We start from the raw sequence: 22549 nt of genomic DNA, 5'->3' as shown, positions 1-22549 counted from the left end.
AATTAAAATAATTGAAAATAATTTCTACCTACAGATTTTAAGTATCTTTCATTTGTGTTTTGGCATTTAACATTAAGATAACAATAGGTTTCAGCTAGATTCAGTCATCAAAGCAAGACAGTATTTGAGTGAAAGAAAGTTTAAGTAGTATTTGAAATATAACTGTTCATAAAGCCTCTGTTATTCTTCACATGCAAACTGGTATTTTCCTTTCTGAACCTCCCTCTTCAGCTTCCCGTCTAATATGATTGAAAACAAATGTGGATTCTCTTAATTCCTGTATAATTGTACTCTAATTACAAAATTCAGTAGAACATCTTTGAGAGAGAACTGCAAATAATCTCTTTATACAGGCACTGCTCTGTAACTACTAAAAATACCTTATAATAGGCTAACTTAACACACAAATCTTCAATTTCTTGCTTTAGAAGAAAGAATGGCACAAATTACAAAGATTAAATTGGGCCATTTAGATATAAGAGATGTAACTCAGTTGCATTTACGCTAATGGAGAGAAAAAAAAACCCAACAAAAAAACCCAGACTCAGTTCAAACCTGTGTAGAAGTAAACGTGTAGTGCTGTACCTACTGGGTAGAGATATTATTGGAAGATATTTAGAAAACTGAGATGCAGCATAAAAGATTTCTTTGCATATTCTATTGCTATTAGCAACCATTAGCCCTGTACAATAAATCTCATTTTTTGTTGAATAAAAGATATGTGCCCAACCTGTATAAACAAATACAGGAAATATATGCTGAAAAGCGTTGTCTTAGTACTTAATGTTGAGGGCAATGAGAAATTAAAGAGTGAGATTATTCTGTGCTGTGGTAGCCTCACCTCCTGAAGTGGAGACTTCTTCGGACACCTTCTTTGGTTGCAGTTCTCAGTCTGGAATGCCATCCCCACAAGGACGAGAAGGGCTCTGCCCTATAGCCCCTGGAGCCTAATTTATGCTTCATGGGGAAAGCCATCGAGGAAGGAGGGGCATGTGGTGGTTTCCGAACACATCACAGGAGGAGGTTAAGTAATCCTGTGCTGCGCTTCCCTTACTACTAAATAGTAAAAAGGAGAATCTCCAGAGTTCAGGGGTCCTTTATGTCTACATTTTATGATTGAAATTCCTGAAAAAAAAAGCTTTAAGGGAGGGTAGAATTAATTATCAAGATAATATCAGTATTTTAGTTTTCATGCATACATGTTATCTTGCCTGCTTTGATAACTAAATCCTCTGGATTCAGCTCTGAGTTTTCTGAAAGGCTTTTATAATGATATGGTTTGCAGAGTTTTAAGTTTTCTGACCTACATTATACATAGATAAAATTTTCAGTTAATTTTTGTTATCTTCCTATCTTAAAGTAGTTTCTAAATTAATGAAACATAAATTGTAAAACTATACGAACAGTATTTTCAAATGATAAATTGAAAGGTTTTGCTGAGAGCAAAATGATTTCATTTAGAAACAAACATTCTTATTTAGTGGAATTGTATAGCAGACATATAAAAGGCAAGTTGTGGCCAAATCAGTACTCTTATCTTCTTGCAAAATAATTATACTTGCATAAGAGAAACATGCTATCCATTGTATTGTGTGATAAATTAAATTTATTGCTTTATTCTGCAAAGATTAATTTTAAAATCATTGGCAGTTTCAATTAAACCTTTAAGATTGCACATATAAATGTTTAAGGACACATAGGAATCCCTGTGGTAATGAGGATAAGTGAGTCAGCTGAGATTCTGTTTAACAAAGCGTAGTTATTGTTATTGTGAAAAATGTTTCTTACCTAGCAGGTTAATTTATTATAGTTGCTTGTTCCATATTTTAAGAACTTTTCTCCAGCTGTTGTTCTCAGGCAAATATTTGCCAGGTTCTGTAGTGAAAGCTGTATGATCTGAACTTCATTTCCTGAAAATAGAAGATATATGTATTGCAAAGTGCTTGGTTAAGTTAGCGTGTAATGCTAGTGACATAGACAATGATGTAACATAAAAGGAAGAGAAATTTCTTTGGTGCTTTTGAAGAAAGTCTCTATTTAAACCCCCCCTCCCTTTTTTTTTCACATCCACTTAGAAATTAAATTTTGATTTGAATATCAATTCTCTACCTGATTGTGTGGGAAATGTTTGTCCAAGTGAAAAATAAAGTACAGAGGAAATCCTAGAACAAATTAAGCACGTTCTCTTTCCAGATAGAAGAGGAATTGTTTCCATTGATCAAAACATTTTGATAGGATGATGTACAATAGGAAGATTAATTACAAGATTAAAAAAAAAAAAAAGGAAAAAAAGACTTAAATGCTTACATTCACAGTGCTCATGGTCCAAGACAAGTCAGCTGAGTAGTCACCTAATTTGGAAGTGCTTCAGATATTCCTTGTTGGACTGAAAGTTCCCTAGGACCTGCAGCTCTGCTCTGCAGGTGAATAGGACACCCCTGGCTTAAAAAAAATTAAATTCAAACCTTGCTAAAGTCTCACAGAAGTCCAGCGGTTTAGCAGAGGAATGGCCGTTTCCCCGGAAGAGACCGATGTGTCGGACACACTCTAATCACGGCTAGTGTGTGCTGCTGGGGTGGGTTTCACAAAATGTACCTGCAGCCCCACTGGTTTTACGTTGGAGGGAGGGAAGGACGTCCTAGAGCCAGTTGTGTATATCATACCAACTTTCTGGAGGAAAGAGAATACCAGGGCGATGGGGCAAGGCCATGCCTCCAAGGAGTGCACCAAAACTTCTACTGTCTACTTCATACCTCTTCTCTTGCCTCTTTGTCACATATAGCAAGATACCCAAAGCTCATGGAAGGGAGGTGCTGGAGCGAACATGACTTCTTAGCCCAATAGCTGGAAACACACATACCCATGATTTTGCCGTTTTTCTTTCTTTAATGCTTATGATAAGCATAATGCGTACATGAAAATAGCGATATATGTGCTGGAAACAGGCTGCTACAGCATGTTCTTGTAAGATCATCATATCAAGCTGTCTCCTGCATGGATACGGATGGCTGAGTTCAGGTATTTCCCAACGATGACATGAATGTATGAACGAGACGTGAGATGTTTGACACCTGATCAGTAATGCTCAGTACGAGAGACCTTACACAGAAATTTCAGATACGTACAGTAGATGTTATGTCATAATACAGAAACTTATTCCTATAATCATAGAGTCCATTTTGGGCGAGGCCACGACTTCTTTTGGTTTTCTTATTACTTTGTGATTTTTTAGTAAAGTAATGAAATACACTTCTCTTTTCAGTGTTCTGTTTCCTGTGGAAAAGGTTTGAAGTTTCGTGATGTGCATTGTTTTAATAGCTTCCAAGCTAAAATAGAGGAAGGAAACTGCAAACATTTAAAAAAACCACGGATGTACAAAATATGTAGAGCTGGAAGATGTCCTGCTTGGAAGGCTGGCAGATGGGAAGAGGTATGTAAAATCTGCTATAATTATGTTCTCTATGAGAGTACCAGACGAGATCATATTCATGATACAATGCTTCAATGGAAATAATTGTCAGGAAGTTTTTTATATACACATCGCAATGAAATCTACAAATGAGCAAGTATTTCATTATATTTTCTTTTTCTTTAAGAGTAATTAAAAGTAAATATCTGTGAAAACTGAAAGTATTTGGTAATCTGAACCTTGGACTGGAGGGGTACTTAGGGCTTTCCTCAACTTACCTTGTAAATTCAAAACAACGGTAAATTTTTAAAGTTTACTTCTTACCTTCAGTGATGAATTTAGTAGTATCGCTGTAATTGATAGCTTAGTCTGAATATTGAAGTGAAGCCAGGTTTGTGGGGGAAGGACAAGAAAAAGAGCTTGTGGGCACAAATACCGGCCTTTTCCCTGCCTTGGTCTTGTAAAAGATCTCTCACCTTATTGTGAAATTGTGCGTAACTGAGCGCATGGCAATATTTTGCATTTCACTCACTCTTTCAAAATGTAATTCCCCACATTGATATAGACACATTACCACTCTCCACAATTTGGCCACACTTGATAGACCAATATCTACTTTACGATTAGGCTTGAGTCTTTAGGTAGGCTTTGGGACCTAATTGTGCTTCTGACTGGGGTAAAAGGGGGCTGTCTATCTTAGCAAGCCTTAGTGTTGTAATGCAATAAATTTGGCCAAAAGGGAGGAAAAGAGGCATGTGGCAGGAAGAATTTGAACCTTTTTAAGCTCCTCGGTACTACCTGCAAAAGAAAGAGAAGTATCCTCAAAATACTGTACCATTTGCAAGATTTTTCTAACCTGAAATACTGAGGGTTTTTTCTATCATTTTAGTATTTGCATTTTAAAACAACAGACAAGGCTGTCAGTCTCTAATAAAGGAATGATGTAAACTCAGAACTTAAACTGTTTGATCTTGCAAAAATGTAAAGTTTGACTTTCCATATGGCTATAGTGATTGTTTCTGCTGTGAATTAAGATAAGCCAAAAGATCAGTCTAGGTAACTCGGGTGCATTTATTTTCCATATTTCCTACAAATTTTGATTTTCATTGTAGTTCTACATTTTTAACATAAATTTCTTCAGATACAATGAAACGCTGGTGTGGTAACAGCTGGGAAGTGTATTTTAAATAATATCCTAAGAACTTGTAATAGTGGCAACTGTACCACCTTCTGTGGACTGTCTCATTTCGCACTGAGATAACTAATTTTGATCAATTTTAGTGTTCTGTATCCTGTGGAGTGGGAATTCAGCAAAGGGATGTCTACTGTCAGCTGAAGGACCTGGGCCAAGTGAACGAAGCGATGTGTAATCGTGATACCCGACCCGCTAGCAAGAGGCATTGCCAGCTGCCTGCCTGCGTGCAGTACCAGTGGTTGGCGGATGAATGGGAAGATGTAAGTAGGGCTTTCAACTTGTATGAAGTAACTGGGCGATGTCATAAGTTGTGGGGGTTTTTCCAACTTGGATCCGTTTCTAATAGCTGTTGTGTTGCAGAGTAACGAGTGACCATGCTGGATATTTTGAAGGTCAAGCTTGCAAAACTAAAGAGAGTGGCAAAAAATGTCAAAGGCTTTGTTTGCTCTCTTATATGGGATTTGCTTGTCTACTGTTGTAGGCAAAAGCTCTGGTGGAGCTCTGAGCAGGTCCCTATTGATAGAACTGTGCAATTTGAATACAAAGTTCTTCACATAGTGCAGAAAATGTTTAATAAAACCTCATTATGAAATATCATTTAAAAAAACCCCACTTCTTAAGAATAGAAATACAAATGACATGTCAGCTGGAAGTAAAAATCTCAGAGGTAAAACCTTTGGACAACAGGTTTTTTTCAAGATCTGTATGGAAGACTTACCAGAGTAGATAAGCAAAATAAAACTTGACATTCTCCTACCAAATATGCATTTTCATATTTAAGAAAATTTAAAGACACCTTCAGGAGAGAACTATCCTTTTTAAAGATGTGATGATTATTTTCTACATGCTAAAAATCTAGTAACTTTTGTATCCATGTATGCAAACATACAAACATATATAAAGAAAGAGGGAGAGGGAAACCCCCAAATCATGTATAATACCTGAAGTGGTGTACAGAAGAGCCTGTCTCTTACTGTAACATTAAACAAAAACCCAGATCGTGCAGTTGTGGCATCTTAATAATCCGCACTGTTAAATTTCCTAGGGCAACCCCCCTGAAACTTTGAATGTGAAGACTCAAAAGTCTCAGGGACACAGTGCTGTAGAAGTGACTAGTGTTAATATATAAATCATTTGTCGGTGCTCTGCAAAACCTGGATTATATTCATGCAGTTCAGACATATATATTCCTCTGTTAAGCTATATTGAGGGAAAGCTGACAATATATGTCTCTCCCAAGTGTTCTCTTCTCGTATGAAGCTGTTAAAATCAGGAATTAGTGAAAGTGGCTCAGAATGACCTTTTAGCACAAATACACACTTTCAGAGAATGAGGGTGAATTTTCCTTTTCTGTCAAACAGTTGTATATTCCAGCTGGGTATTTGGAGCTCTCCACTACAAATGCATTGTGTTTCACCACATCTTCTGGCTAGTTCATAACTTCTTCCACATGGATATTGCTGCTTGTTTGAAATTCCTGTGTTCAGTTCCCTTCTCTGACTAGATTCATATATAGCCCTGTACATCTAGCATTAATAGTAGTTCAAGTGTTTATCCATCTGTATTCCACTCTCGGTGCAGTACGTCTTCCACCAAACTCACAATATTTTGCCCAGCTGTCTCAGCTCTGAGTGCTCGCGTGTCATTTCCTCGCCTTGCCAGTCACAGCATAGCAGTAAAATTTCCAGATCTAGCATTTCTCACTAGAGAAGAATGTCTACAACACTAATGTATAAAGTATAATAAAAAGAATTCTTCTGCCTGTCCCCATTACCACATGACCAGGTTATTCCTTATGTGCCTAATATTCTGAGCTGCTCCATGCCACTAAAAGTTCAGGTGTTTCTGTAAGTTATTCCAGCCAACTGGATCCACGCTCCATCGCCTGACACAAGTCCACACAACATTTTCGTTCTCTGAGTGACTAGGTTTCTGAAAGGCTTAATGCTGGTATGGCTTCCATTGCTGGCCCACAGTCTCTTGTGGATCTTCTGAACGGGTGGGTAAGCCTCTCGCTGATTTACTTTGATTGCTCTCTCTGATTTCTTTCCATCTTTTTTGTCACCTCACATTTTGGAGAAAGAAGGCAATCACTCAGCAAGACTGGGGGATTATAAGCACTTACTACCCTAATCATGAGTCAATGCTTAAATTTCTCCTTCAGGGCTTAGGACCTTACTTCTACCTAATGCAGGTGAATTTTTGTCAGGTTTTTTTTTTTCCCCCCTCAAACCACCCCCCCACTACAAAAAGTGATGACAGGCTGTTCCTCAGATGTAATAAGACTGTTGTTTTTCTACATCAATAATGTGATATTACTGATTGTTTTTCCTGTTAATTTGTTGCTCATGTGAAGAAGATAAAAAGCTAAGGCTTTTTCATCTGAATGATTTTTTTAAATTTTTTTTTTATCTGGGTCTCTGCATGTTTAGAGCTTTGAGGTGAAATGACATTTGTAAGCCTAGATGTACATTTTGCAGCTTTTTTCAATAGTGTACTTATGTCAGTGAAGTTTGTAGAGCAGTTCCTCATGTGCTCGCTCGTCAAGTTTGCAGATGATGCCAAACTGGGAGGACTGTTTAGTATGCTGGAGGGGCGGGGCTGCCAACCAGGGGACCCGGACACGCTGTGGGAATGGGCCCACAGCAACGTCGTGAGCTGCGACGAGGACAAATGCAAAGCTCCGTCCCTGGGAAAGAAGCACTTCTTGTAGCAGCCCAGGCTGGGGATGAAACAGCCCTGGGATCCCGGTGGGTGCATCCTGGCAGCAAGGATGGCCAGCACCCTCCTGGGCTGTACAAACAGGGACGCAGCCAGTAGATCAAGGGACGTGATCATCGTCTTCTGTTTCTCAGCACTTGTTAGATCGTATCTAGCATCAACATCCCATTTTGATGCCCCAGTGCAAGAAAGAGATTGACAAACAAGAGCATATTCAGCAAAGGACCCCCAAGCAGGTTGGGGGCTGAAGCACTTGCCCTGTGAGGAGAGGCTGAAGGAACTGGGATTGTTGAGTGTCAAGAAGAGACAGCTTTCGGCAGATCTCGCAGCAGCCTTCCAGTATCAACAAGGAAGTTACCAAGAAGATGGAGCCAGTCTCTCCACAGTGTCCTATACTGGGAAAGCAAGAGGCAGCAGAATAAGGTGAAGCCAGAGGCGTTCAAACTGGATATTATGAGAAACTTTTTCTCCATGAGGACAATTCAGGCAGTGAAACCAGCTGCCCGGGGAGTTTGTGCAGTCTCCATCCTCTGAGGTTTTCAAGATCTAACTCGTTAAAGTTAGAAGTTTCCTCTGGCAGAGCTGCTTTACTGTACAGCTCCTGGTTTTTGTACTCCAAGCTGCAGCTTTGAGTCAATAATAACAAAATTTGTACAATAGGCTTGATCTATGTGTCAGACCCTGATGAGTCTTCTAACTGACTATTATTGGGTCCAAATTACTATTAAGTTAGGTTCAGGTCTGACTATAGTAGATGGTGTTATTAATTATTGCCTCTGCTGAAACTGGAGTTTGCGAATTTGAGCCTTCCTTCTTCATCACAGCAAGATCAAACATGTGAGATGAGGCACCCATAGCTGGGGACGTGCTGTTAACATGTATTACTTAGCCTGTACCTCCACTTTTGTGAATGGCAGCAAGGTTCTCATCCTGTCCTGGCAGAACTGTGATGACTCTCCATCCCACCAGCTTGCCATGGGGAGAGGTCTGAGAATACTCAGGGCAAAGGCACAGGCCCACCAAGTACTACCACCAAAAGCTGCCACTGCTTTCATTAATAGGCAGGTTTGTTTTCTTTTCTTTTATCAGTGTGATATCATGTACGTGCTTCCAGGGATTCCTTTTATTTTGTTTTCAGGACCAATTTACTCCTTTCATACTTCACCAAAATCCTTTTTTTTGGCTCTTCCCTTTTCATACAGACGAGCTTTTTCACTCAACCTATCATCCTGGCCTGACATTTTCATTTTCTCCTCCATCTCACCCAACAGTTACAGTGTCATGTCATTATACGCTATTGTTTGTTCAGTTGAGTAGAGGTACCTGAACTTTGAAAACAAAGGATTTTGATTCAGTGAGTAATTCAGTCTGACACTGATAGCAGATGTCATAAAAGGTGTTGTTGTCTGGGTTTCACTGGTGTGTGGCCATTGGCAAATCACTTTGTTCTGTAAATGGCTGGTGTCAGCACAAAAAATGTGACTTTTTCTCACTCTCAGTGCTCAGCATCATATAGAAGAAAGGAAATATACCGAAAGGTTAAGTGTGTGGATGAAAACCAGCTCCAAGTGGATGAAAGCTTCTGTGATCCTGCCACAAAGCCTCCATCAACCAAAAACTGCAGGATAGCTCCCTCTAAATATGTTGTGCTTACCGGAGAACTGTCACAGGTAAAGTAATTATACTGCTCACATGCTTTTTGTATAATATTACATTTAAGAATGTTATATCTCTGCAAAACGTGCATTATGTGTGCAGAGCAAAAAAAAAAAAAAAATCTATATATACATCTGAACATGGGTGTCTAAACTTTCTCCACATTAAACCTTCCAATCAGCCATGATTTGTTGTAGTGACTGTTATCAGTCTTCTGGTAGCCCCCCTGGGACCTATGAACACCAGCTAGAGGACAGCTGCCCCTACTACAGGATTCCTTTGCTGGTTCCCAGGAAACTCTCTTGCAAGCTGATCTTGCTGAAGTAAAGAAAAATCTTGTCCTCGATTTCAGCAAAGTGCTGGATCAGTGCCGTGTTGCCCTTGCACTTATCTGTAATTGCAGTGCTGTAGAAAGGTGGTTTCACAGAAGTGATGCCTATGCTTGGGGATTTTATTTCAGTGCTCAGCCAGCTGTGGGTTCGGTTACCGGCAGAGGATCACGTACTGTGTTGGAATCCATTCTGTTCAAAACCAGCACGCCCACGGCCTTCAAACCGTAGCGTACCGAGAATGCCCGGTGGAGCCATCCCCGTACATGTATAAATGTAATATCAAAGGATGTTCACAAGCAGCGACCTGGAGAGTGGGGAAGTGGACCAAAGTGAGTACAGATGTGCAAGCTCGTTTTTGATAGTTGCCTCCAACATAAATGAATGCCAAGACTATTTGCTGACATAATTATGTTAATTATTTACTGCCTTCTAAACTAAACTTCTTGATGGCTCTCCATGTCTAGTGCTCTGTGTCTTGTGGAGTGGGGGTAAAGGAGAGAACCGTAGAATGTGTGACTGAAAATGGCTTATCCAGTGACTTGTGCCTGCCACGTTTAAAACCAGATGCCAGAAAGATCTGCCATGAGGAAGAATGTAAGTGACAGCTGTAATTTTCAGCTGAAGTTAATGTTTTTCCAGGTTACTTACATAAAAGTTATATATTTGGAGCACAATTATGCAGAATTTAAGTCTGAAAACTAAATGCTATTCATGAAATACTAATACGATTTAATCATTCATTTTGAAGGTGAAATTCTTACCACCTGCAAAGATATCCAGATTAAAAAAGGGATTAGAAAGGATGGTGAATACCTACTTAGCGTGAAGGGAAGGATGATAAAGGTACTTTTAATATTTATGAGTTTTATGAGCATATATTTTTATGAAATAATACTTTTCTAATAAAGATTTTGCTAAAAGGTTGTATTTTCTCTTCCAGATTTATTGCTCAGGGATGCACTTAGAGAATCCCAAAGAATATTTGACATTGGTAAAAGGTGAAGCAGACAACTTTTCTGAAGTATATGGATTCAGGTACAAAAGTGGTTTTGTAACTTTGTCAAGTGCACTTATTCCTTCCAAAATAAAAGGATAAAATAATACTTAGCTTTTGTGAGAACAGATGAGTAGAATTTTTTTCCTTGATTTTCTGTTTTGAATATCCAGGCGTATGAACACACATGCAGAAATGTAGATACTTCCAGGCTGAAATTGTGTTAATTGCACTAAATGATTATAAAAATTTTCTATCTTGACTTCAGTAGAAATAGCTTCAATCCACATTAGTGTTTCAGCTAGGCCAAGATTAATAGCTGAGCTTCTTGTTCAGTAACTGTTGTTTAGTATTTTTATGTGGTATAGTGCAATGCAATTATTTTTCATGCTGATATTATGTTATGGAAAAATGCCAAAAGGAAAACTAATTTTTTGCTATTCTCTAGGCTGCAGAATCCATATGAATGTCCTTTCAATGGAAGCAGAAGGCAAGACTGTGCCTGTCGAAATGATTACCTTGCAGCTGGCTTCACAGTTTTTAGCAAAATAAGATTTGATGTAGCTTCCATGCAAATTAAAAGTAAGCATTTTGGCAGTTTGAGCCTATGCGAGCATTCTATTGAAATTGCACGTGGTCATGATTACCAAATTACCATTTTGACCCACTTACAGATCCAGTTGTGCCATTTTTGGGCAAACGAAATTCTTATTTCCTTTAGGAATTCAATGGGAATTTCAAAGAAAAAGAAAATTGAGAAACCACCCCTACTTCCCTTGTTAGTTTGGCCCAAGTGGTCAAGTGGCATGAATCTTACAGATTTGTATTTTATATGTGACCTAGCTTCAGTCTCTAAGGTTTTGTTCCCATTATTCCATTTCCTTTTAGTCCCTGGCATATTTTTCTTGGGAAAGTCTTCCTATGCAGTAGTTAGTCCCATCTTGGGCTTTGGCAGATGCACTAAATGGACAGGGAATCTTGCAGCGCTTTCGAGCCCCTGCCTGCAGGTGACAAGGTGGCCCACAATCAGCTCACCTGGAGCTGTGTCCAAGTGCACAACCGTCCTCCTCCTCCCAGCCCCCTCCTAGCTCAGAAAGAAATCTGGGCTTGTAGGTTGGACTGATTGTTGTGTTAACAAAAACGGACTATTTAAAACATAGTTTCTAAAAAACCAAACGAAAACACACAAAAAAGCCCCCTCCAAACAAACAAGAAACAAAAAAAACCCACCCAAAACAACCCCAACCCTCCCCCATGTTAATGCCTTTTCTCACTGTTTTCACCTGAACTTCTAATGCAGCAGTTTCAGTGTTGAGTAATTTTCTGTTTTCTAGCCACAGATTTTCTTTTTGCTCAGACTATACTTGGGAGAGCAGTTCCATTTGCTACAGCTGGAGATTGCTACAGTGCTGCCAGATGTCCACAGGTATTTGATTTCTTATCCTCTTGAAATGTGCATGTAAGAGGGGACCCCCCCCCGAAATCTGTGTGACTGATTTAGAGCTGTAAGGTTCTAAGCCAATCTCCTATTCTGTCTAGTCTGTGTGCTACATTAATAAGTATTTTTTCCTTATTCTTTCCTCTCCTGTTCCACCATCTTCCCCCTGCCACCTCCGTTTCTCTCTCAAGTTGTTTACTCTGCATTTGCCCTCTAGGCTCCGTGTATGTATATCCAGCTTTCCGTGTGTTTCATGTGTTGCTGTTCCTCCCTCTGGATGTGATGTATGCTTTGTTTCCCCTAATCCCTTCTCAATCTTTGTTCTCCTCCAGTGACTTTCCTTTTTTATAACCCTGCAGAATTTTTCTTATCTTTTCTCTGTTTCTCTCCTGATGCTTTATAACTTTGAAGACTACCAGAGGAAATCAATCTTGTTTAGCAGTATAATTTAAAATTTATACATCCATTGGTGTGTCTACGCTAGTGTTTTAGTTTGGATTGGATGGTGCTTCTTAAGTTAATCTCTGTATTGTCCCAGCTTACTGTTTGTTGGTTCACATCACAGAGCAGTCTTGAAAGACACGAACGGGATGCCTTCTGGATGAAAGTAAATCAAACAAAGAGCTCCAGAAGAAGGCTCTTAATGCACTCTAACTGCTAATGGGGATTCAGTCTGTGGGACTAGATGAGAGTTGTAAAACCAAAGTCCAAAAACCAAAGTAAAACCTCGATCTGTGTACTGTGTACAGACATTGGGCTCCCTGACCCAATATTTTCAGTCTATAGATCTGCTCACACTGCAGCATCCTTCCTGCTGGTGCAGACGTAGCCCTCGTCTGAACTAGACAGCCTAGGCTGCCTTTGGAGTCCATTGGCAAAAATGGGATTCCCTAGAAAACAGTTCAGCTAATCTTACCCTATTAGGCACCTTAGGATGAGGAGAGCCGTCCTCTGGAAGTGCATATTTCTTTCCACTGTTCACAGAGGGAGTTAAGACCGACTGGCTCAGGCTTGCATGGAGGTGAATCCCTGTTGTCCATCTATCCTAGGGCTTAAACTTAAGACAGGCTATGTGGGTGGATGCATTCGAGGGCAGCTAGAGACAATTTATGTACAATTTAAGTACCAGTGAAGTGCCTAAGTTAGGCAGACTGAACCCCTGATGAGAAAACAGTTCGAGTTCTTTACAGTATTGGGATACCTTCAGCCTGCAAACTCTTCACGCTTAGTACAATGCAAATCTATTTGTGATCTGTAACTTCTGTTGGGAAGTCGTTCTGCTTGCGTGGTTTTGCACCGACACATTTCTATCTTATAAGATCTGCACTGAAACTCACGCTTTTAATGCAGTAAGAAGGCCTCCATTCCTGCACTCTCAGTCCTTGAAATCTGTTCCTGGCCTTGAGTATGGTGCCTGATATGTCAGACAGCTGTTAAGCTGTCATTATGACTGTACATAGCACTTCTCATTTATTTTTGCAAAATGATATCACTGTGAATGAGGTTACTTTGGGCCTCTTAATTGTGAAAAGCATTCCACACTGTTTGTATGAATTTCCTCCAGGTGCTTTATTCATTAAATGGAAATCTACTTTTTGGGCACTTGAAGAGCAACCTACCCTATCCATGGGAGCTTATGTTAGCTCATCCTGAGTATATGAGTGCTAGAAACATGGCAATTTTACATAGAAGTGCTCTCAAAACAGATCTGCCATACCGAACAATGTAAGACTGAGTTTTTGTGAAAGAATTTCAGTGAATCACAAGAACAAAGGATGAGTGGTGTATTTTTATATATGCGCACATACATGCACCCACACAATATTTATATATATATAAAAAAGTATATCTGACTATGATGATATTAAACAATTAAATACAGAAGCTACCGCACATAATAGAAATGTTATCATTGCTAAAGCTTTTATCTCAGGATTTATGCAATTTTAACTAGGTCACAATACAGAAATTGAGGCCTTCAGTGAATTGTATGGAGGCGTGCAGGAGTTTTCTGATTGTAGTGCTGCCCAAACTGGCCATTAGGCTCTTTGTGGAGGTAGTACTTCTTTCCAACAGATTGCACTTCTGTGTGAATGCAATTTAATAATTTTCTGTACCAGTTTGTTTACTAATGCAGTGCAGTTTGTTGCTTTTAATATGTTTCTTATTCTCATATGAACTGATTCTCGTTTAAAGCTAGTTTTCAGATTATGTATTTGCATAGGCAAATATTTTAGAATGGTTTGTATTTCAAAACATTCCATTTAGCAATAAATTTATTTATTTGAACCTTCACTTACATTCATGTTCAATTATGTTATTTGTTATACTGAAAAAGAAATGAAAGGTGGTAAGATGATGATGCTTGGACAGCGTGCTTACAAAAATTTGAGAGTTAGATGGCTAAGAAGTGATTTGTCTGTAATTTCCAGGTAGAGGTAGGTCCTGACCATGTCATTTCCAAAATGTTCAGGCACTTGGGGGGGGGGGACGGGACAAAAACCAAACCAAAACCCAACCAACCAACCAAAACCCCAGCCTCATTCTTGCATATTGCAAGTCTGTACTTTTTGTAAATTAAAATTTAGTATGTAGAAAGGAGGCTAAAATAATTTGAGTTGTCTGATGTTAGTTCTGTATTCAGACTTTGCAGACAGGTGCTACAGATGCACAGGTGCTACTTGTTGCAGAATAACTTGTTCGTGTGTCTATGTTCCGAGTGTCCAAAAAAGGGTGCAATGCATAACCCAGGTTAAGTACACACCTTTGAGTCCTTAATGTCTAGATACACCCTAAGTGATATGGGCAGATATGCCAATGTAAAGTGTTTCAGTATTTTGAACTCTGTTTATGAGCTCTGTATTTTACCTTTCTTTTTTTTTTTTTTTTTTTTTTTGGTTTTGTTTTGTTTTTGTTTTTGTTAGGGACAGTTCAGCATTAATTTGGCTGGTACAGGTCTGAGATTATCCAGTACAGTTAGGTGGATTGCTCAGGGCAACTATGCAACTGCTGACATACACAGATCCCACGTAAGTCAATATTCTTTTCCTTTACCTGCTCTTATGGTCTTATGGCTTGGAATATTATGCCTCCAGAGGTACAAGTGATGACTCTCTAGTGAAAGCTAACTGTGAATCAAAAATAGTGCTCAAGGTCTCTGACCCATCCAACTCTTCTTCCAGATGTAATGCACAAACTATGTTGAATCACACCGCCCAGAATCTAATCCACATCAACACTGCCTGTCTATTTTAAGAGCCTATTGTTATATTAATCAAGTTTATTAAAAGTTTTGAAGATACCTAATAATACTTAAAAAAAAATTAAAAAAATACACACAACACTCCAAAACCCCATTTTATTAAAGATGCCCTACTACAGAGGATCCTTACAAGTTGCTTACCTCCAGCTTGATTTGTGTGAGGAACCCAAAGACCAGTTGAAAAAGAACAGTAAGCATGCACAGTTTAAGACAACATGGGATGATGGTAAGCCAGGAGAGAAGGTATACAGCGATACTGATAAAGGATCTCCATGCCCATTTTGCTAATTTGATGCTGTCTCTTGGTTTAGTATTTGTAGGTACGATTTGTCGAAAGATCTATTGTGTGCAAACCTCAAGGAGCTTTTTGTACAACTGTGATTTCAGTCGCTTTTCTTGATTGACTGTTCTCTTTGTCTAATTCCCAGGACGGTACTAAAATATATGGAAGATGTGGAGGATTTTGTGGAAAATGTATTCCTAATACAATTATTGGTCTCCAACTTCAAATACAGTGAGAACTCTGATGTGGTAAGAGCATCAAAGCAGGCACATCTGCCATTTAGGTGCAAATTGTAGGTGCTGTGTATATATATATTTTAATTCTTTCATCTCTGTAATGCTCATTACTGTAATGCTCACTACTAAGAATTCCTGTTTTCTTCAGTGTTTTTTCAGGGATGTACTACCAGTTTGTGGGCTAGCAAGTGCATAAATCACAATCATAAACCTTCAGGTTTTAATGGAGAGGCATTCATTCAATGTACAGTATATATTAGCAAGTAAATTGCACTGAGGTTACTATCATGGATAACACTCTAAATTGTACTATAATTGTAATACTTTACCTGCAACTAATCAGTGCAATTCTTTATGCAGTGTTCAGTAGAATTTATACTCTACTGGTTTTCTTGATCAACTGTACTAAATTGTAGAAAGGAAAGAGTTATGGCTATATAAAGAAGACGGGTAATAATTTCAAATACTTCCAATGTTGTGAAACCTTTTAGGAATTATCTGTCAACAACTTACAGCAGAAAGTATATAACCGACATACTTGAGCTCGTTTCTATAGATCTGTGTGTTCCTCTGTCAGTAAAAGCGTTTTTTCCCCATCCCTTTCATTATATTCTTTGTGGTGCTCAAATATTAGCAGTAATCCTGAGAAGTGTGGTTTAACCTCTGTAATCTCTATAGCACATGTTAAACATCTAGGCTTAGTTTTGTTGTGGTTACAGGAAAAGAAAATAAGGAAACAAATTGCTTGAAAATCTGATTTTAAATCCCTGCCTCTCATCCAAGTATACTGTAAAAGCAGTGTATTCTGTTTACTGTAGCACCTTGTATGTGGTTTTATGAATATGTATTTACTTAAACACTTTCCATATACACCTTACTCCCTTATACTGGCCAATGGCATATTAGTAAAGGTTGTAGTGTGTCCCCCCCCATAGTCCAATTCAACATAGTTTTCAATAACCTTGGTGAAAACCCTGGGCAGAGGCAGCATCAAGCCCCACAGTTGTTTTGGTGTCCATCTTTTACTCAGTTTAATTTTTCAATGTTTGTAAATACAGTTCTAACATCTGCTAGTTACGATTATTTCTTCCAGAAGAGTAAGTGTATGAAAGAGTTACAAGGTTTAAAAAACAATCTAGCTCTTTAATTTGTTGTTTTGTAATACTTTACAGTCCAGAACTGTAGAAATCTATGCATGTAAAGGTAATGTGTTTCAGGGCCAACTCTCAGGTACTCAGAATAAAATTTATCGTTATGTACCAGATAACTATACGTGCTTTTTCTGACAATATGCATTCTGTAAACCAAATATTTGTTTTGCATGCCAGTACAATTGGTAGATGAAATGGCAGCTATATCATATTTTTACCCACAAAGAGTTAGCCGTGAATTAGCAACATGCATTAATTAAAAACAATACTGTACCACAGAAGTGTAAGCAGCTACTTTTTAGATAACACATGTAGGTAATTATTTTGTGATCTCTGCATCAGAAATGTATTTTTGCACTATGTGCCTTATATTAGTTGTAAACATTAATAAGAATACAAAACGTTATTTTCCTAGAAATGTTTACATTTATAATTAAAATCTTGTAATTTATAAACTATTTATACAATAAATATACTTGTGTGAATGGTACCAGAGTACTTTTTTTTTTTTTGGCATCAAACACTTAGTACAAAATGTTGCAAAAACTTTTCAACTTGTTTATGCGCAGAATAACTACATTCTTAATACCTCTTCACAGTAGTATACGTTGACTTTTACTGGAATAACTGCCACACAAGCAGGTTACAGTCATAGGAACATTTTCCATGGAAGAAATCCTACTTCAGAGGTACAAACTCTGTGTCTGTGTACTCTTTCCAGTTGTCCCCCCATATTCACCTGTACCTTTCTTAGGGGGTTGCCCTGTAAGTCGTTCACTGAAATAATGTAGAAATCTGAAATAATCTTCTTCCTCCTTGTGCTAAACTCGGATAAGTTCCTTTGTGGCACGGTCCCTTGACAACTGCTTTGGCAGAAGGGGAACTGCAGTCTGCCTCCATCCCCAGGAGGACCATTTTCTTTTCAGCCCTGAAACTCCAGTTAAGGGCTAGGAAGTGCTCAGCTCTGCTGCCACAGAATCACTCTGGAAAATCCACTACCAAACAAAGTGACTTTTAACCCAATACTCAACAGGGCGTGTTTTTATTGGGTAATAGTACTGATTTTTGAGTAGAAATGTATTTTCTATAACTAAAGCAAACCCTGTGGCCCAATGTCAACTTCCATGTAAACCAGCACTGTATTGTATTGTTGTTTTTTGCATCTTTTCTTTCTTTTATCCTTGCTTTGGAGTTTCAGCCCTAGTGCAGGGAGAAAGTCCTTGTGTGTTCTGGCATTTTATGATTTCCTTGTGTTAGGATTTTGATTTTGTTGAGAAAAAGGGCTTAATCAACCACCCCATTTCAACTTACTAACGTTTCATCCCGAGGGCAATTTAAGGAAAACGTGAGCCTGATGATCCGCTCTGAAGAGTTTGGAGACTTGATGATGCTGCCATGTTAGAAGGTCCGGGCAATAAAATGAGAATCATGGATTGTGCTTGCAGTACGATGTTTCCATCTCCTTTAATTGACATGGCTGTGGATTTCCATCGCACTGGGCAGCCGAGATGCCCACCAGAATAGCGGGTCGCTCCATGCGAGCGCCGTGAGCTCCACCTCGTGGGTCTGTGTGTGCCGAGCTGCCCACGGCTGGTCACAGTCAGCAGCTCTCCAGCTTTGGTCGATGCTTAGGTAAGGAAATGCTGAACTGTCCCGTTGCTATTCCATACAGAAAAAATAATAATTAAGGAACGGTAACAGCTAAAGATGATTGTAATGATACTTTGTTAGATGTCTTCTAGGACACTGTCAATCCCATCAGTGACAGCATCAAATATTAGATGACACAACTGCACTTACTTGCTTGTGTGTAGGCACACGCGCGCATTTAGTGCTTATCTGAATATTGAATGCTGAAGATGGACTAGATGTAAAAAACCTTGTTGCTCACATTTATCTAACAAAATGTCACTTGGTGTGCTATGAAATGGTGTACTCCCCCGTGGCAGTACCTCTGAGGTCTCTCGAAGACACCATCGAGGTGTATTCTACCTGTGTTTCCCCAAAGGTTATATCTTGGAGGTAGCAGAGGAGCTGGAAAACCTGGCTCTGGGACCCCAAACAGGTCTCCATCCTAGCTGAATTCATCCTGGCGTGGTCTGTCGTGTCACTCTCCCTGCAGAGAGGAGCAGAATACACCCTGGCGTTTGATCTGGGACAGGCTCAAGTGTGTTGGACAATCAGCCGATCCCCCGTTCGTGGGAAGAGTTGCGGCTGAATGATTTCAGGGTATATTTGTATCTATGCAGGTTTCTGATGGCTGGGCGTGTATTTTTCTTACCTAACTGAAAGGCTGTAACATCCCAGACGTACTTAAAAAAATTGAAGGAAAGCTTTGGGGCTTTTCTTCCTCTCCTGTAACCTGGAATGTGTTTAGTATAACCTCTCAGTTTTGTTGACTATTGGAAATAAAAGTTTCACATAATAAGGAAGGGGTTTATGTCTTTGCAGTTTTATTGTAGCAAAACATTAGATCCCTGAGAAATTCAGAATCTGAATAAAATATTACTATATCTGGCAAGTGCTTTCTATATCTTGCAGGGCTTTAAGTGAGATTAGTGAGAAGTGTGAGGGGTTGGGTTTTATTGTTTCCATAAAGAAACAAACAGATTCCTGAAAATTGATGTTCTGTGGCTATCAAAACTGAACTTGAATTAGAATCGGAACAGAAATATGCTGTAATATTTTAACCTTAACTTAAAAAATAGAGAGCAGGAAAACTATGTACAAAAACAGTTTTGAAGCAAGAGAATTGAATATTTAAGTAGGAAATTAATATTAAAATGGGTATTATATAAAAACATTGCGACTGAGATTTCATAGTAATCTATGCTGGCTTTATTTATAAGTTAAAACAATTTTCAACTGCACTCCAAAGAAACCTACCAGAATCTTTTCCAAAAATTAACTTTCATGATACAAGACGCTTCCATATTTCTGGTTTTATTGATGTGGTACTTGAGCCACAAAATGCCAAAGGCTGCACATAAATGCCTTTATACTGACTCATGTATTGAACAGTAACATGGGATTTTACTCACTTAACGCACGTAAAGGTAGGACTGGAGCTCAGCGTGGCAGAATTGATATGATGTGATGTCCTCTGGGCTAGAGAGTGGCAACCCTGGGGAAGCATTGGCATCCTCTGGACCAGCTCATGGTCTCTCTTGTAAGACCTGCTTTGCCCTCCTGGAGTACTTGGCCATCTCTTCCTGACCAGTTATGATTTTTCAAGATGGTCTCATTATATCTATGTGTGAAAAAAGACTCTTTCTCTGGTGTGCTTTGGAAATAGACTGAGTAGATGATAGAAAAAGTAAGGTATGGCTTTGAAAGCACATTCCTGCTTCATCATACTGGGTTTCCTTCAGGCAGAGCAGTAACTGTGAGGATAGCAGGGGAAAATTACCTGCTCTTTATTCAAATAGAAGAACAAGCTCTCTGACTTGGAGTTGAATCTGACATTTAATCTTCTCATCCACAGAAGGTGGTTTTCTTTTGCACAATTATGTTTATTTTGCAATACCATAGCTTGAGAGGATTTTCTGGGCTTTGTTTATCCTGGCTTTAGAGAAGCAATCTGTGCTCTGTTTCTGATAAACTTCTCCTTGTGCTCAGTTATGACAGATATTCCTTTGAATTGACTGTATAAAAATACTGTAGCAGCAGAGCAGAGCAAAGATCTGACTGTATTTACGTCTATATTCTGCCTTTAAACATGAACAGCTGCACACACATTCATCTGTCTCATGTCTGACTCTGTGCTGCCATCCAGAACCTTTTCCTTTTTAATAAACAAATGTTTCCTTCTTTAATCTGTGTGTGTGTGTTTTATCTCTGTTCCTGCAACAAAATTTTCTTGTCCACATATGTTTTTCAAATCTTATTTGTATAATTAAACAAAGCATGCAACAGGGAGAACCCGCGCTGTAAATGGTGGAGAACTACTCCCTCTCCAAGTAGCTGAAATAAAACAAGTTATTTCTGTCTTGCACACCATTCCTATTTTGTTTTGGAAAGCAAAACCCCGCATTTATGAATACTGAAAGACTCTTTTTGAAATCACTGTATGGTCTTTTAGAGTCTGATTTACAGAAGCGAGGAACATTCAAGGAGAACTCATGAATTTTCTATGTGCAAAAGGCTGGAGTGATTCATAGCAGCAGCACTATATGTTTATGCCTGGTGGGATGAAATCCTTTTTTGCACTTTAGTTGTCTCCGGCAGTCATTCATTGATCGTGGTAATGGCATTGATGGTCAGTTCATCATTTTCCATGAGTTTTTTGATGTTCCTCTGGAAGCCGGAATGACTGAAAATACAATTGCACAGAACACAAATTGAAATTTGTGCTTGCAAAATCAGAGGGCAGAAAGTTTCTTTTTAATGCTTTGTATTTAAAATGTCTTGCAGAAAAGGCTTGTTGTAAAAACATTTATTTAACACCTCAGTAAAGAAAACAGCAGCCCTGCTAGTATTTGTGTTCCTGGAAGGTCTGCAACTCGGACAGGGCTAAGCAAGCTGCCACCAGTAGCCTCTTTCATCAGGGTTTACAAGGTATTTAGCTAAGAATTCTTTTGCCCTTCAATTATTGTTTTCTGCCTTACTTTTCTGGCAAGAGTAGTAATAAACGTAACAGACCCCAGTTCGTCAACTAAATTCCTGCTTGCAGCAGAGAGAAGGGAAAAAGAGGAGTAAATTTGGAGTTGTTACCTCAAAGGGAAAACACACAACCTGTGTGCTAGCATAAAAGCTGAGCTAAAAATGGCACAGTGAAAGAGATTATTTTACTTCTGAAGTCCTCCCTTCCATATCAGGATTAGAGATTTGTTGCTACTCTTTCTTACGTGGCCAGGTATATTTTTCATATTATGCTGCCAAATATTTACTCAGAGGGATTATTTTGGGACGGATCTATGGAGAATGCAGATAGGCAGGCATAAAAGGGGGAGATTTTCTTTGGATTGGAAGTACACCCTCCTGCAATGTGTTTGCCTGGCCAGCTGTCGACAGCATTGCTTTGTATGAAATTCAACATCCAGAATATTTTCAAAGCAATGAAGGAAGGGAATTCTGGAGCGCTGTTTCCAGCAGTAACTTACACCCCTGTTTAAGCAGAGGGACAGAGAAGGCTTTATCTTTAAAATGGAAACAAACTTCTGGCTAACTGAAAAGCTTACCTAGCCCATAATCAAACAAAAACCCCACCATTGTTAGCAGCACTAACAATGATCCTGCCATAATAAATTATAAATAAGCTGTAAGAATCATAAAATTTTAATTAAAAATGTGTCTACAGGCCATTCTGTGCTGTGCAGTGTCTTTTTCTCTCTGTGTGTTTTGTTCCATGCACCACAACCTTTGTTTCATATCTTTTGGATGAGCCTGACTTTTCTAACTGAAACAACCTTCTTTTGGAGAGATTAGTTCTTCAAAATTTTTTTATTTCTGCTTTACTCACTGAAAAAAGTGAGGTAGCATATTTTAATGTCATTACTCTAGAAACACACATTCAAACAACTGTGTATTAAATTATTTCTACCCACCCCCCATACACACTGCTGATCAAGCCTGTGGCCTTTTCCATGTCAGAAGGCAGAAGCTGGCATGAGCATAAGCAACAACTTGGCAAAGTTTTTTTTGTTGGTTTTTTTTTTTTTTTTTTGTAATGTGGTACATTACAAAAAAAATTTCTGTGAATTGGTGTGACCACTGTTCAGTACAATAAAAGATTTCTGGCTCTGATTCCACAAGTCGCCATACCAGGGTGTATTTCTAGCCCTTCACTGAATCTCACTAATATACGTGTAATTCTGCGCTGGTGCGCGGATCTAGTGTGGGGATTCAGTTCCCCATGTTTGAGACCTTAAAC

The 22549-nt window shown here is 38.8% G+C and overlaps 1 protein-coding gene across 4 annotated transcripts in view; it reads left to right on the top strand.

Moving 5' to 3' along the window:
• Positions 1 to 17167, top strand: part of ADAMTS20 (ADAM metallopeptidase with thrombospondin type 1 motif 20) — a 99052-nt gene extending 81885 nt beyond the window's left edge. For 3 of the 4 annotated variants that reach the window (XM_069802213.1, XM_069802212.1, XM_069802214.1), the window contains 11 exons: positions 3263 to 3430; positions 4691 to 4864; positions 8825 to 8995; positions 9442 to 9642; positions 9778 to 9907; positions 10062 to 10156; positions 10254 to 10348; positions 10756 to 10889; positions 11642 to 11733; positions 14670 to 14774; positions 15436 to 17167. In XM_069802213.1, coding sequence (XP_069658314.1) covers positions 3263 to 3430; positions 4691 to 4864; positions 8825 to 8995; positions 9442 to 9642; positions 9778 to 9907; positions 10062 to 10156; positions 10254 to 10348; positions 10756 to 10889; positions 11642 to 11733; positions 14670 to 14774; positions 15436 to 15525 — 1455 coding nt within the window. In that variant the 3' untranslated portion in view covers positions 15526 to 17167. The remainder of the gene's footprint in view (positions 1 to 3262; positions 3431 to 4690; positions 4865 to 8824; positions 8996 to 9441; positions 9643 to 9777; positions 9908 to 10061; positions 10157 to 10253; positions 10349 to 10755; positions 10890 to 11641; positions 11734 to 14669; positions 14775 to 15435) is intronic. The other variant, XR_011327811.1, reaches the window with a different exon arrangement.
• The last annotated feature ends 5382 nt before the right edge of the window (positions 17168 to 22549 follow it).

Source organism: Haliaeetus albicilla, chromosome 14 (genome assembly GCF_947461875.1).
Source record: "Haliaeetus albicilla chromosome 14, bHalAlb1.1, whole genome shotgun sequence".
Lineage (NCBI taxonomy): Eukaryota > Metazoa > Chordata > Aves > Accipitriformes > Accipitridae > Haliaeetus > Haliaeetus albicilla.
The sequence above is the reverse complement of the archived record's forward strand: the minus strand, read 5'-3'. Positions and strand labels throughout refer to the sequence as shown.